The sequence below is a fragment of the Macrosteles quadrilineatus genome, unplaced genomic scaffold (assembly GCF_028750875.1).
Source record: "Macrosteles quadrilineatus isolate MER2022 unplaced genomic scaffold, UCM_ALF_1.0 Scaffold_1__1_contigs__length_201487025, whole genome shotgun sequence".
Lineage (NCBI taxonomy): Eukaryota > Metazoa > Arthropoda > Insecta > Hemiptera > Cicadellidae > Macrosteles > Macrosteles quadrilineatus.
In genome coordinates this window covers 175,320,148-175,337,095 of record NW_026542594.1, presented here as the reverse complement: position 1 = coordinate 175,337,095, position 16,948 = coordinate 175,320,148, and the positions used below count along the sequence as shown (strand labels likewise).

At 34.3% G+C, this 16,948-nt stretch overlaps 1 protein-coding gene across 1 annotated transcript; it reads right to left on the bottom strand.

Moving 5' to 3' along the window:
* Positions 1-3,081: 3,081 nt before the first annotated feature.
* Positions 3,082-16,259, bottom strand: LOC128990287 (4-aminobutyrate aminotransferase, mitochondrial-like). Its single transcript, XM_054412616.1, has 11 exons — positions 16,137-16,259; positions 15,928-16,049; positions 14,671-14,838; positions 14,273-14,353; positions 13,262-13,460; positions 11,787-11,959; positions 10,443-10,580; positions 9,321-9,478; positions 6,853-7,009; positions 5,924-6,035; positions 3,082-3,734 (listed from the first exon to the last, which is right to left on the bottom strand). Exons 1-11 carry the CDS (start codon positions 16,207-16,209, stop codon positions 3,610-3,612), a joined length of 1,506 nt encoding a protein of 501 aa, XP_054268591.1. The 5' UTR covers positions 16,210-16,259; the 3' UTR covers positions 3,082-3,609.
* Positions 16,260-16,948: the final 689 nt, after the last annotated feature.

Genomic DNA, 16,948 nt, shown 5'->3' with positions numbered 1-16,948 from the left:
ATTCTTAAGCCCCTTTGCATGTTTGGCTTGACCCTTAGTTATAGGAACATTGAGAAAGCATTATATAAAAAAATAATTGTAAATTGGTTTGTTTGGACCGTTGGAAGCAAAATAAAAATAAAAATAGATTTAACTCTGCTAAAGCAAGGCCACACTATAAAGGCAGCAAACATATAATTGGTTGTGAATAAATACTGGTTTATTAAGGTAGCTCGTTAATTATTTATTCAATGTGGTTATTTCTTGTTAAACACAAGTTTGAAAAGTTTCACAGTAAAAAAATATATTTCCATATTCTATATAACGTAACTAAAAAGTCTTAATTATTATAGGTAACGTTATCCCTGGTTTTATATAGGACATTGCTGAACTTACTGGCAAATAAGTATAATCCAAATGTTAACATTGCGTACTGGCTTGATGATAAATCACGATCAGCTGTATGAAGTAAACAAAATTAGCAGAAAATGGCTTCTAATGCTATTCTTATGGAGAACATTTTACATTATATCTCGTTTTCTGGTAACTTTATGGAAACTCTGCTATTTTTCCCGAGTCCCTGGGGTCAAGACCTTAAATTTAAGACCCCTCCCACTTTTCTGCGACTTACCAGACGTCCAAAATTTTCTGGTAAAGATTTTGTCTTACAGAATTATATATAAGGATGGGATTTTTTGCACGATCTTCTATTATCCACAAATTGATTACTTTTCCCTGACCTATTCATGTTTTTATCCAAAACAATTTACTTGTATCAAATATTTGACCATAGAAATTCAAACAATATTTTATATTTTTTATTAAGGATATATTTTATAGATATAGATATGGCCCAAATATATTTTTCAATACAGTCTACAACAATATTTTTTTTTTGATCGTCATTTGTTTTAAATTTTCATATCGTTATGTCTGAAATCTGATCTTAAGAGGGTCTGCAAAAACTAAAAAGACCTGTAGGATTATTATTGCGTAGCTGAATAACTTCTTGATCAGCATCATACGTTTTATTAGGTAGCCTACCTAAAAAAACAACAAATTTACAACAAACAAAAGACGTATATTTTTCAGGTCCTATTGTATAGCATTAAAATATAAACAACAAATCGATGATTATTAAAATGGCAATTTTAAAAGTACTGTGTAGCTATATGAATACAATCTTTGCTTGAAATCGGCCCTTTATTTGTACATTTTGTACTTTTGTGTCTTCTCTATACATTTAGCCTGGGACTATGTAGACTATGCTTGGTGACTGGCAGGATTTAACACCAACATTCTGCACGGCCCACTTTAGTATATGTACTGACTGGGCTACAGCCCAGAACGCCAAATCTTTCAGGGTGCAAAATTTCCCAAAAATGTGTTAACAAATATTGTTTTGATTAGTTTGCTAAAACATCCAGAAGGAACTCATTTAAATTAATATTTTAACCTTCAAACTGTGTTACTTGTTTGCAGCTACTTGAAATTTCAAAAATTTTCTAGGGAGGGGATTGCTAAAATTTGTTTGCAGCCCATGGCTTTGCTAGTCTTCTCAGAAGGCATCCATGTTTACTACAGCAAAATTTAACGAACTGTTTATACAATTCATAGTTAAATTAGCTTGGAATAGCTTTTAAATATTGGTAAATGTCAAACGCAACAAAAAAACAGTAAAATCCTAAGAAATGTTGCACAATCATGTATATTCAGTCAAATATACTGTATTAAAATTAAGACTTGTAAAGTATTATACTTTTATCCCGATTGGAATGAACCATCAATGACACATTTAACAACTTTATAGAATTACTTAAAGGAACTGAACATGAACAAATGTTACAATTAGGATATGATGCAATTTCCTGATTGGCTTAGCTACGAGTACATGAGAGTGTATTTCTTTTAAACAGATATTTTTAAATCTTTGCGCCCTTGCGGTACTATTTAAGTTTTTTAGTTGCTAACATTTATGAAACTGTTTATTCTACTCTCTTGTAATTTCCCTAGATTTTTTTTTAAATTTACATGTCATTTTAATAAAATGATATCTAGATTAACACTCTATTACTCTAAAATATTACCGGTACCTATTTTGTGTGTTTTTACCAATGACATTTTTATATCAGTAAGGGAATGGTAATGATACCATCCAAAACCTCAATAGTATCTATGACAACCTTTTTGTTGGAACATAATCAATTAATTAATAGCCTCATGACATGGTGACTGGGTCCAGAATCAAACCCATTCGGTGGTTTGATCATTGGGTTGGGATCGAACCAGCAATCTTGTGATTTGAAGGTGAGCCCTACAACGACTCAGCTGCCCCAACAATCATTGTTATTTTTGATTCATGCTGATGCTTGATAGTTATGCCAAATTTATTTTTGATTTTTGGGTATATTATCCACAGTATTTAGTGGTGGGTATCAAAATTAGAAAATGTAGCAAAGCATAACTTATAGCATACCGTACAACTTTTAGAGATTGTGCCCAAAAAGAGTACCTCGAACTTCTTTATGTCATTCTAAGGAGGCATAACCACAGAAAACGTACAACTATAACCCAGAATGCCAACCGCATGGTAGCATTAAGCGTTTTGAGAGAGCTTTGCCTGTCAATCCGTAGGCAGCGCCACCAGCGTTGCCATGCACTCAGCATAGCAACGCTGGTGGCGCTGCCTACGGATTGACAGGCAAAGCTCTCTCAAAACGATTAATGCTTTTTACCATGTGCTTGGCATTCTGGGTTATAGTAGTACGTTTTCTGTGGCATAACGAAGAAGATTGTTTTAAAATTAATGAAAAAGCTATAATCATTACAAAACCAACATTATAAAGGACAGTATAGTATACATTTTTTATTCCTCACATTCTACAGCAATGTAGCCTATGTTAAATTACTATTATATTTTTTTAAGTAAATTTGCCTAACGACTGTCTTTAGTTCCTTTTGTTTATTTTATGTTGTAAATGTAAATAATAATTGTATAGGCAATTTTGATAAGGGTACAGTAGATCAATTATCTTATCTTATAGCATCCATACTGTAATTAAAATGGGAAAAAAAGGAAAATAATTCATCCAGTTGACCATATAATTTATTTATGTAGTTTATTTCAACAATGCAGTAAAGATATGATTATAATTCCAAAGCGCTAGTGATTATAGTTGTGTGCGCTAGGTTAGGATAGATATAAACTTATACTAAGATGTTAGGAAAGCCGTAGCCTTAACACCTCTATTATGCTGTGGTCTGTGAACTAACATTAGGAAAATTATTTCACAAAACATGTCCCAATATTGCGATTGAAATGGACAATGTAACTTAGGAGGTTCATAATTTGAAATTAAGTATGATTAAACATTCATGTAGAGTTACAAAAAAATGTATTGAAAATACAATTTTGTAACCTGCGGGAATCATTATAATAAGTTGTGTCACAGTAAAAAGTGTAGATTTCAACAATCAACGTTGAGTTTCTTTACACATACTGTAATTTTTTTCAGATTTTGTGTGGTTATTATAGTTTCTGGTAGAAATTCCCATTTTGCGTATGCCAAGCTACAGGACCTTCCCAACGAGTGAAAGACCGGGTAGTGAGAGAGGGAGTGAGCTCTCTACCTAAGCGCTCATTTCCTTGAGCGCTTGGTTGTAGCGGTCTAACACTATGTTGGCGTGGTACGGTGTGAACGTGAGAGCTGGGCGGAACCTTATCCCTCTCTCTCCACAGCCTCCACTATGGATACCTGGAAAATAAAACATGTACATGTCACAAACGTATAAAATGCATTGGATACATAATGATACCTAAAAAAAAAACATCATTAAATCAGTTTTATAGCACCCCTATGTATCTGATGTATATTCAATATGTTTTGCTTTGCTAAATAAGATATATGAAACCATCTTCATTGCAGAATTTCATACGCCCTGACATCTTACAAACTCTACGTGAAAGATTTATGTAAAGGACCAAATCTTGCATAAGATAACTAAATGTAGTAAGGATGTTAAAAATTAAAAAAAATAAATTTACAATAGTAAAACAAGTAACGAAGTAACTTATCACAACCCATACAGATTCTCAGAAACAAACCATTGTAAAATGTTACACACACATCAACACATCTAAAAGCTATCGGATGCATTTGCACTGTACATGGAATAACTTGGAAGCAAAAATATCAAACAAATTATTAAATTGGCTAAAATAAAAAAAGCAAATTTCGAATTTGTCAAATATTTATTATGTGTCGTGGTCCGTACATATGAAATGTTATACGTATAAGACTACTCGATATAGTACCTAACAGATCATTTGTTTTACAATTTTAAAAAAACATCCTCGATTTATATTATGTGCTTTACTTAAAACTGTTAGGGCATTTTATTGATTTCATATTCAACCTTGATTGTAAACCTTTAGACATATTGGGGACATAAAATATAAACAAAATTATTATAGGAAGCACGACACACTGTTGATCTACCATGATAATCAATGTCATGCGATAGAGAGAGACAGACAATGCTTGTGTGTGTGTGTGTGTGTAGTCCCAGGGCTAGCCTGTACCTGGTTCATCGGTCTTCCTTGGTTACGAGTTTGTTTGTGGGATTTAAATAGTTTGGTGCGCAACATTTAGCTGTGACTATTACAAAGCTATTACTATGGTTATCGTTGTTAACTGAATGGTATACAGTATCGGATATATGTTTGGATGCAAATGTGTTTAGGAATTACTCGCAAAAGAATGAAGATTTATTAAAGTTTAAAAAAGATACATGAACACGTTATATCATTTGCTAGCGATCAGGGTTAGTTGAACTAACAAGTGGTGTGGAAAATGGATTTCACCTGACTTATCTAATGCTTCCAGTTGCTAGGATATTAGTAACTTTATTGTGTTTTATCCAAATTGATGATAACAAAACTTAACGATGGCGGTATTGAGAGATTTCTATAATCGCTGTAAAACTCATTCGAGTCGATCAGCTCTATCGACGCCAACTCAACCGAATTCTAGTTTCCCAACACGTTTCCGCAGTGAGCGCAGATTCCTGTCTGATGAAGTCCGCGGGAGCAAACAGTTCAGGACGTATACAACCAGTGAACAAATGTTGAGTGTTTTCCACAAAGATAAAACAGGTCCGAAAGTTCCAAAAGATCTATCCCGCTTCACAAGGCTTCCAGCAATTGGGCATCTACCCTCGGATAATCCTAGGAGACCATCGTTCAACCGACAACTGACATATACAGTGTTCAACCCCGTTTATGTGAAAGGACCCATTGAGCCTGCAAGCTGTATGAAAACCATTCCAGAAGTAAAGAAAGGTTTACAAAAGGTATCGAAAAAGAAAAGGTTGTTGCCAAATCGGAAAGTTCAAGAGGATATAGCCAAAGAATTAGAAGAAAGGAAAAGAAAGGTGCAAGAGAGATTTTCCAGAAGTGTTCACGGGAATAGAATTCAAGTAAGTGAAGGCTTGATTGACGCAAATATGAAAAGTGATAATGTGAACTCAAAGGGGGCGTTTTGGATTGAATTTTAAATATATTTATTTAATGGTTCATCCTAAATAATTAGAATGCTGTATCCTGTTCAAAGGATAGTGTTTCTAACTAAATGTAGAGTGAAGATATAAATTTATTTTCTTAAGATTATATTGTGTACTTTTTATGTGACCCGTTCCTCTATGTACCACCACCCAATAACAAGAGTCTTATGATCACACTATTTTAGTAAAACTGTGAAATTCTTAGCAACAGCAAGTTTAGTGACAGGACGACAAGTAAGTAAATATTCATCAGTTAGCTCTCAAACAACTTCACAGAAAAATCTTAAATGTTGATTGATAAAATTACATGAATAATTTGTTGCCACAACTGCTGATACATCTAAGTGTTACTCTGTACAGTAGTTTTTTAAGAGTTACAAACCTTTCATCTTAAGACGATTAATAAGATCGTCCCTTGCAGCTGCAGTCGGCGCGTCGATGGATATGAAGGTACCTCGTCCTCGTAGGTTGCTCAAAATTGCTGGATATTGGTCCTAAATCAAAAATCTACATTTTGACATTTCTTGAGTATTGTTTACGCTAAAAAATGTAAATAAACATTTCAGTTTACTCATTATTGCATAAAGTCTTTGAGTCTTAAAACGTAAATCTGTATAGTGTAGAACTACGAAACGATTTTGCTGAGCTTGGTAGCTCAGTAGTAGCATCTTAATTTGCTAAGATTCTGATGTCATGCTGGATTGAGACCTTCTCAAACTAATAATTCTATTATAGTAACATTATAGAAAATATAGGTGAAAATGTCTTCTCTAATCTTTTTTCAAGCCATAGAAACTTTTTTTTGCAAATCCAATTCTACATATTTTTGAGAACTGACAGAAGACAGGTGGCATACGATTGATAAATTATATTTTTACTTTTAAAAGTGTTGCAGTCCATTTTAACCTTGAATTTACCTGTCTTGCAAAAGGGCTGTGTAAAACAAATCAAGCAAAATTTGAAAAGTGGCACGAGGTTAACCCAAGACATCGTTGCTTTGCTTTAACAATGCTCAGCAGTATCAGCTGGGCAATCAATTCACTAATCACCACTCGCATTACACACTTCATCTATGTTCATTCATAGACCCAGTGTATTAATTTGAGAGAATTCTATTTATAGGCCTATTGATAATTTTGATAACTAATAGTTTCAGGTGTGCGGTTTGCATGTTGTGCGCAATGGGCCCGAGCGATAATTGCGCCCCTCTTGACCTGCCTTGTGGGAAAATTTTTTTTTCCCTGCGCCCCCAACAAACAACTAAAACCTCTTGCATCACTTTAGAGGCACTCTCTATTTTATTTTATGTACCTGTAACTCTTTCAATCCTTGCATCATCACTTTCCCAGACTCCTCCACAAGCTTCAACAGATTGTCTCGTTGTATCACCTTCACTACAGCCTCCAACAACAATATCCTGCCAGAATCACCCATCCATGTGTTTAGCACTCTGAACCCTATCTTGGGCCTGTGAAAAGTGAAACAAAATAATAATCATAATGCATTACAAATTTAAATTTTACGTACTAGAAAATTTTACTCGTACTCGTCATAGCCCATGTAGCACAGATGGTTGGGCCAACGTTGGTAAATTGTGGAGCCACACAGTTGGCCAACGGTAGAAATGTCACCTCTTTAAACTGTTTTCCAGCCAACCATTGTCCAACCGTTTTATTTCACACAAAATAATAAAGATTTAGTACGAAAAGCATAATTATTAGTTGAGTAAATTGATTAAATAGTTCATAAAAACAAATTTTGAAAAAAAACTAGAACACAATTTTTTTGGCCCAGACAGGTCTCGAACCCGGGTCCTTCGACTTATGAGCCTCTTACTTTACCACTGAGCTATCTGTGTTTGCTGATATAGAGAGTTTTCAAGTGGTGAAAGAGTAGCCGACAGTTGCAATGGTCGCAATACTTCAAACATTTTTGATACTACACAGTATAATATGATTCTGTTAATCTGTTAAGGCATCATAAGTAGTTTTTTTTTTTTGGAGTTAGAGAGGATACTGGTATTTGAATGATTAATTAATTACCGTTAGATTGTTAATGCTATTATAATTGCCTGTTATATGATTAATTACTCTTTCCCCTTAAATTGTTGCAAATAAGTTAAAGAATATTAATTTAAAAAATATTTGCATTATTAAAATTATTAAAATTCATTGTTGTAGCGCCGGAACTGTAATATATAAAATATCTGGTTTTACAATACCTTTATCAGTTCCAAAAACTTTTGGAAACTTTTGGAACTGATAAAGGTATTGTAAAACCAGATATTTTATTATAATTATGTTGTGAAAGCTAGACCCAGAGAATGAAAGTCGTGTAAACTCAACTATGGACCATTGTTGGTCCAACAAAAGTATCTTTTGTTGGTCCAACGGAGTGAAAAACGGTTGGACAACGGTTGGCTTGATGTATGATACCCAGCAATGCATATTAATGTATTTCATTAACAATGAACCAATGTTGGTCCACAGTTGTAAATATTGGTTGGCCCAACTACGAGATATACAGTTGGACAACGGTTGGTTGGTTGTGGAAGCTCCAACCAACCATCGACCAACTGTCCCACAGTTGGCCAACGTTGGCGCAACCATCTGTGCTACATGGGAGGTAATGAAAATTCAATGTAAAGACGTTTTAAGTGTTTGATAAGTACATTGGGTAAATATTCAAATTTCTCATAGTAAAAATAAAATTTTTCTATTAAAAAGCCCATCTCTAGTAAAAAATATCAAGCAGAGTAGGGAACCAATGAACTTCTTTCAAGCACCAATAGTTGGTGAAAAAAGGTAGACACTTGAATTAGACAAGACATGTGATTAGGAGAGAATACAAAGCTACAAAAGATATGGAAGAAAGACAAGAAGACAACCTGTGGGTGCTTATAGAAGAGGTGGAAAGATTAAGCCAAAGACATAAGAAATTCAAAAGCCAATTAAGAAGACAGACAAGATCGGAAGAAGTGTAGGAATTTCGTTGGCGAGACTGTTACTTTCTTGAATAAAAATTGCAATGTCAGTAAGTAAGTAAATATGTAAGCTATCTTCCATTTTTTGCAATTTCAATGTCAAGATTTTATATATTTTTTCATATTCTTAGCTCCAAATAAGAAAATAAACAATGAAAGGTAAGTATTTGACATACCCAGGGTATACTGTGGAACTGCCCAAATCATAGCTCAACTATCCTACACTACTACAGGGTGTTTTTTTTTTTAACGAAACCCAAATATTACAAGTACTTTGAACCTCTTTTAAACGCTTAAACAATCTATATGTTGGTGTCCCTGTTTTCTTTACTTCATTACCAACCATCTGATATGCATTGTTGCAGAGTTATGTATGAGGTTTAGTTTAATTGGAAGTTTATTGTAAATAAGACTCAACATGGCGTTTTGCAAGCTCAAATAGTGTATTGTATGTAGGTATACGGTTTTTTTTCTACATATCCGGTTTCCTTACATTTTGACACGTCTATAAATAGTTGATTTATAAAGTACTGGATTCATACCTGGCAACTTAATCTCAAACCTTTCTTGACATGAAACCAATGATTTACGTTTACCCTATTTTATTTACAAGCACGTTTATCAGACTTTTACCCTATTTTTCTACAATACATACTCCTTGATACCAACATAATATGAGCTTCTTTTGTCGTTTAAAATTGTTTTACGGTAATTTTAGTTTGGGTTGAGTTAAAAAAAAACATCCTGTATAAGACCATTTCCTGAAGATTTAATAATAAAAACTTATCATACTCACATGATTTCATCTGTGTAGTAGAACCCTCCTATGATCATCTTTTTGCTGAAGGTCACAAGATCTGGCGGAGAGTCGAGGCCAAAATGTTCGTGACACCAGAACTTTCCAGTGGCTCCACCCCCAGTTTGAACTTCGTCCATTAGTATTGCCACTCCGTTCTGAAGTAAAACATACAGTACTTAAATAACTACACCAGGGTTGTCCATTAAAGGTCTCTAACTAGCTTCAGTCGCAGCTAATTGAGCTCTAGTTTAAATCTAAAGGAGCATCATGTTCCTTACTCCTCCCATCACTATTTCAGCCACTTTTGACACCTATGCAACGATTAGTGTCTTGTGCTAGTAGCCAATAATGATGTGAAGGAAACTCAATGGTCCAGCCAAGTATGAATCATGTTCTGTGAAAAAGTTTCTGTGGGAAAAGGGTGTACCCTGTGTGGACTTTAGAAATGTGTGTTTGTGGCTTTGGGAGATCAGAGTATAGATTAGGTATCAGAAGTACAGATTACAGTATAGTCAAATTTATAGTGTACAGTAGGCCTACTATCAAAATGTTATTCCACAAAACCAAACACGAAATGCATTCCAACTCACTTTGAAATGAATTCTCGAGACTCGAGGTATATATTTTAGTCAAGTAGTTCAAGTATTGCATTTATGCTCATTATTAACTTACTTCATCCTTGGCTTCATTTTTTGATGTCTTGGTACTACTCTTTGACCTCTAACAATGGTATATCGTTCCTCATAACACTAAGAGGCTTGAATAAAAATATTCTTAGTTGCACTAGCAAAGCAATAACCTTAATTATAACACACAACAACCAAGGGCCATGCAGGGGGACAAACAGGACCCCCTCAAGGCTAAAAATATTTAAATATTAATTTTCCAAAATAAAAAAATATTTAGTATGATATTTAGCACTTTTAGATAGCCTAAATCAGCAATATTGAACATGTGTTATTCAAAACTTTTACAGGGGAGGACCCCCGGACCCCCCTCTGACTCCAGGCTCCCCGGAAAGTCCCTAGCCTTCTGTCTGCCCCCCCCCCCCACAGAGAAAAATCCTGGGCATGCCACTGACAACAATTAACTAGCTCTAGATGAGCAAGATTAATTTACCTTTTTAGCAATCTTTTGTAACTTCTGGAAGAACTCTGGAGAAGCGTGGTTATCACCTCCCTCCGCCTGTATTGGTTCTGTTATTATTCCTGCCACTGGTTTTCCGTTTTTTCTGTATTTTTCAATCAGTTCCTCCACCTGGAACGAAAGATTTCATAGTACATTTTTATACTCTGAGTCATGACAAAAGCAGAATAGAGAACTCCAGCAAATCTGACAAGAGATACTACTACAACTTTCCAGCTATAAATCCACAGAAAAAAGGGATGTAAGTGAGAAGAGGATAAGATACTATGCATGCAAATACAGTTACTAGGAGAACATTTTGTACACACTCATATAAGAGACCAATATTAACAAATCATATGACAAGACTAGATGAATTTAGTTGATATATGAACAAATTGTGTTTTTGGCCTCTGGGGACATCAAAACAAAAACGTAAATCTGTCTCGAGTCCAGGTCTTACCATGAGACCTACAGTAATAAAGCTTCCGTATATGGGAAATTCACTAAAAAGGATGTAATACTGATAGCAAAAGCCATCTACAGCAAGTGGAAGAGGGTTTTATGTTAGCTCTATGTTACAACCCTTACCTAGAGGGTCTAGGATGGAAGGAGCTAGGATACTTGAGCTGCTGAATCAGTAATAATTAATTGTATTTATCAATAAAGAAAATACTTAATGTTCCATATTTCAAATGTAGGTGATGATTCTGGAACATGGAAACCAAATAAAAAAGAATAAAAGAAGTTAATCACATTCGAAAATAAGATTTTAAGAAAAATCTATGGACCAATTTATGAAGGTGGTGAATGGAGGAAGAGACACAACAGAGAACTGAGAGAACTCTACAGAGATCCAGTTGTGGTGTGTGAATTTAGTGTAGAAGACTTAGATGGGCTGGACATGTTTTACGAAGAGAGGAGCAAAATAAGTTAAAATTAGTTTTACTAAGAAATCCAGAAGGAAGACGACCGAGAGGAAGGCCAAAACAAAAATGGTGGAGCCAAGTAAAGAAAGACATGGAGCAACTAGGAGCAACTGAGGAGGATGCAGAGGATAGAGCAAGATGGAGAGGCTTTGTTGGTGTGGCCAAATATCTTCTTAGATATGCATGGCCATGAGAGTAAGTAAGTAAGAGTAAGGTGATGATTCTATTTGTGATGATCTAAAGACACTGAAGTACTGTTTTCGTCACCAACCTGAAATTTCGGACTTGTGAGGCCAAGAGATACCATAATATGTCCGGTCTTTTATGTGAATTTTGTATTTACTCTCTGTGGAATAAGTAACACACATAATGCTGATAAAGTGTTGAAACTTAAACAAATCCAAGTTACCTCAGCAAGACAGGATTCGTCCTCTTCTCTATTCTCCCGTTCGTTTTCTTCAAGTGGATAAACGTATGATGGAAATCTTGCTTTGGGCCAGTCCACCGATGGTATGTCTATCTTCTGTATGTATTTAGAGCTTGTACATATCAAAGAGCCAAACGTTCTGCCATGAAAAGCTCCTGTTACAAGGATCATTCAATTTAGCTTTAATAAAGACGGCATCCAACACTACATGATATATTTACATTTACGCTACCTATACATTTTTACAAGACAAAAATGTAAATTAACATCTAAGTAAAAAGTATATGAATAAAAGTGTTATTTGTCTCCAAAAAAATAAAATAAGGGTCTCCAAAAACTCCTGTCAAGACTAAACAAATCATGTTAATGATTGACGTCCTGTTGAGCAATTATTTTAAAGGTAGTATTAACTGGAGGGATTAGGTTATATTTTTAAGGCGAAGATTAGTAAAGGATGAGATTGAATGAATGAGATAACAGCTTTGAAACTGACCAAGATCAGCTGGTTCTTACAGACAGGACCATTTTTTTAAAATCCCATTGATCAAAGGTAACTGGGTCCAGTTTCTAAGCCATTAAAACAATTTTAATTTTCCATGGATCAAACTGGCAACCTTCTGATTGAGCTTTCCAGCTACAAGTAACAAATACCCCCGCCGCAGTATACCTGCCGACTAAGCGAATTTCCATTTGTCTGAATTGATTTTCAATTTAAATCTATTTAAATAACATTAGGTTTAACAAGTACCTAGGTTTGCTGCTACAAGAAAACTAATTAAGCGAGTTTTTTAGTAAAATATTAATAGCTTAGTATAAAAGAAATAAATTGGCCAAGTTTAATCCAAATATATCAATAAACAAGCAAACTACATCATTTTACAATATTCTCCATAAGAATAACATGGGAATTTTAAATTTACAATTTTTGGAATTTTCTCCGTTACCAATAAACCGTACAAAAACACTTTGATATACTAAATTATTTGCTTTTTTAAGCTCTTTAACTGTTTTGAGGGTCAAAAATGAGAAAAACCATTTTTTACCCAATAAAAGTCCCCGTAAAACACTGTTCCCATGGTCCGATCATGCTGGTTCGCGAACTCATTCAAGTTTATACCGCCTTACACCTTCAAACCAAATTTCATCAAAATCAGACAAAAATTACTCAAGTTATCGCGTTCACGGACGTATATATATATATATATATAAAAATTTGAACGAATAGTGTTTTTGGCCTCTGGGGACATCAAAATGAAAAAGTAAATCGGTCCCGGGCCTAGGTCTTACCGTGCCACCTACGGTAATAGCTACTTCCCTATAGGGAAATTCGCTAATAGTAAACAATTAATCGCCATCTAGGTAAGTCAGACAAAATCTTTAAAATAGTCTCCAGCTGATCCATTAGGATGATAAAATCTACAGTTTATAATTGTATGTTTATAATCTATTTCTGATACCTTTAAACGATAGGATGGACAAGTTAGGACACCCTGGTGGACTGTTCCTCAAACAACTCTCAATCTCTTCCTGGGAGAAATTGTCGTGTCCGCCTCGTTGCTTGTGCTGAAACCATCCAAACACCAACTTGAGGGCGTGCTCGTTGGCGCAGGACCCGCACTGCATCGTGGTCACCCGGCGCATGCCCGGCGGCGCCACCTATAACAACAGTGTCACTAGAAAATGAACTATACAATAGTAGAAATCTTACAAACACTACAGTAAACTCAACATTCCAAAAAGTCTTTGCAGGTCATTTATTCAAATAAACCCTCTAAACGCCATTTTTTGCCTAATACAGTACTATTAATAGAATTTAGAATTGCAGATCTAGTTAAAAAAGATAAAATCGCCTTTGGGCTATTTCTTGCTCGTCACAAGTACTAATAAAACACCCTTGTGGTACAACATACTAAAACTGGTCGTTCCATAAACAAGTTTTCTCTGTGCCTTTCTTCTCTAAGGTATAAATTTTCAGGCTAAATAAGTATGCCTTCTTGTAGTATTAAGCGTTTCTAAAGTTATTGTGTAATAACTTAAATTTAAGTTCTAATTTTTTACTTTTTTTGTAATTTTTGAACATAGTATAACTGGTTTTTCAATAATCCATACTGGGACAAAACTTTAAATCGTACTAATTACATATTTAAGTTATTATTACAGAATATGAATGAAAATATTTCATTAAAACTAAAGGATCAAATTTCCATACGATTTGTACAATCTCTAACCTAACATGAAGCTATATCATAGTTAATTTTTCATTTCCCATGTATATTTTAACAGATCACTGAATATTCATTTTGAATCATAATTTATTGTACCTTACTATATCATTAGTAAATTGTTGTATGTGCCTTTCTAAATATATTAAAGTTGTATCTTTAACAAAAGATAACTGACTATGTTATTTATTTGTTATTTTCTTTATATTGCTAGTATTTTTATGCAGTAAAACATTAAATACTTACACTGAGTAGCACATTCTTCAAAAGTTTTGGCCATTCTGCTCCTGGGAAAATTCCCAGCGAGGATCTGTTTACCAAGGTTTTCTAGATTGGAGAAAAAAAACAGGTTTTAAATTAAATTTGCTAATACTGTAAGCTAAAATAAAAGTGTCTCTGTAATCAATGCCATAATTTGATAGTAAAATATTAAATAAATAACTAAAGACGTATAAATACTAAAGAGTTGATTGATTATCAGAATCCATCATGATTTAAAATCATATACATCCTACAGTGCAAAGCTATAATGTTTTTGCGCAACAGAGCAATAGCAGAGAAATCTGTTAGAAAGTGTAATACTGTATTGTATGGTTTATGTTTGATATATAATCAACAGTTTTAAATTTACATAGAATACTCACCACGTTCCCGGGATCAGAGAAGACCCGCAGCACATCCGGGTGGCTGTAGCCGAGGGGGAGAGAAGATATTTGTTGGTAGATGTCCAACAGAACGTTACCATCCACGTCAACCAAGTAGTTGCCCACTGATGACTCATAATCTCCAAACAGCTGGACTGTGCCAGTGTGCTGCAACATATGTTTATTGTATTCATATTCTTCTCTTTATAAATTAATTAGTAAAATAAAATCAAATCAATGGGAAAATAATTTAATTTTAGTGCAAGTTGCTTTTCCTCCTATTGTGAAATCTGGAACCTGTTTGTGTTGTTTTGCGAGTGTGATGTTTCATAGATTGAGTGTGTTGATATTGACTAAATTTATCTCTAGTATTTTGTATGTACATTTTTCTATTCGTGCTTCACTATTTTGTTAAAATATCATAGTTTAAGAAATCAATTGCAAATGGTAAATATTTCTTGTCAATATCATCCTCATATGGATCAGAGGGAGAAAATTTTTTAATTTATTTGACAACTTTACATAAAGGGTGTTTTATATTAAAATACCCCCACTGTAGCAAACCTGCCGACTAAGCAAATTTCCATTCGTCTGAATTGATTTTCAATTAAATTTGTTTAAATAACATAAGGTTTAACGTTTGTTTCTTACTGGTATTAAACTAATTAGTTTTAAATCCATTTTAAATAAATCAATGAATTGATCTTAGAACTCTCCACTTTTCCTAAAATAGTTCATAAATTTAGACATGAAAACGCCACTTTTATAGTGTAGTATCAAGGATATAATTCAAAAAATCTTTTAGCTCTTTTATAGATTCATAAGAAAATAAACAAATATTTTTATTTAAGCTTGCTTAAACTATAAGGTTAGATTAATGAAACTTTACTTAAGTAATTCTTACACTAGTAAACATTTTTGGTTTTATAGAACAATTCATATTACGTTGTAAAGAATTCACATAAGCCACTTGGCTACACGACGAGAATATTTAAAAAAAAGGTATGGTTGGTAATTGGTATCACAAGCTTCACATTAAAGTAAAAGACCTCTGGATGTATGTGATGCGCTATGGGCCCATTACTTGATTGTACCCCCACCTCCCTTCCTCGCAGGGGAATTTTTCTATTCCGGTGGGCACGGGCCCATTTACTAAAGCGGCCCTGATATATTGTGCAAAAGTACATAAACAAAATAACAACAAGTATAAAGCAATCGATTTAACATTAAGGTAAAGGTACAAGACCAAAAAGTTACCTGTATTTTAGAAAGGTCGTCAAGAAGTTTCAAAGACTTTGGTCCAGGTATCTTACTCGTAAGTACTGTAGGTCCTTTCGGTTCTCCAGGTAAACCCTCGAGATTCTGGGTAAAAACCCTGGCTGGAAAAGAAAATAATATATTTAGAGTCGTTACAAAATGGAAAACACATACATTAAAAGTAATAATGATCAATCATCGTTGATTACCTGACTGTCGATTTAGCACCGCATTTTTAAAAGCAGTAACAACCTTCGTTAGTCTGTTAGTGGTAATCAGCATTCTCTGGTAACGGTAATTGGTGAGAAGTTGACGTCTTCATACGTCCCAATTGAAGCCAACGGCGATGACACTTCTTTGTTAATTAGCCTTATATAGTCTCTTCTAGCCACGGATTAAACTTGACTGATAACAGCCAACTCAGAGGAAAATTACAGCTTAAAATAATCTCAACATGATTGAGCACTTAGGAGCAACGTGTAAGGGCATGTTTTAAGTAAATGGTTTCAATACTTTCAATTGATATAATTTTGATTTATTGGGTTAATGAACAGTGTATCAAGCTTGTAATCCACCTTACAAAATGCTTGATAAGAATGAGGTCAAAGTATGTGGTAACAGCCGGCCAATGTAAAAGAATATTCATTTCCAGCGTCTAAGAACTTTTTTTACAATTTATTAACCGATCAGCATTACATTGCTATATAGGTTAGGTATGTATAATATAAGAAACACAAAATAGCATTGTTAATTACATTCCCCGCCCCCAGGCACTATTGTCACTGTTTTTGTGGGTCTGACTGTAAGGCACTGTCCACCAATGGAGCACAAATGGAAAAAGGGTTATAATAAAACATCTTGAAGCAGTCTGGCCGGGGTTTTGCCGGAGTCTCTAGATTTCAGAAGGTTGACCTGTGCTATAAAATCCAATGCTGCGCTGGTTAAAGGAAGTTTTGTAAAGAATTGTAAGGTTGTTTTCTTGATGAAATCTTCTATAGGTTTGATTCCCAGTTGTAAATGT

Excerpts from the sequence above, each read along its gene's own strand:
- LOC128990287 (XM_054412616.1), bottom strand. The coding sequence starts at position 16,209 with ATGCTGATTACCACTAACAGACTAACGAAGGTTGTTACTGCTTTTAAA. Across the intron at positions 14,839-15,927 it reads ACGACCTTTCTAAAATACAG|CACACTGGCACAGTCCAGCT; the intron begins GTAACTTTTTGG and ends CATATGTTGCAG. Across the intron at positions 6,036-6,852 it reads AAGGATTGAAAGAGTTACAG|GACCAATATCCAGCAATTTT; the intron begins GTACATAAAATA and ends TTTTTGATTTAG.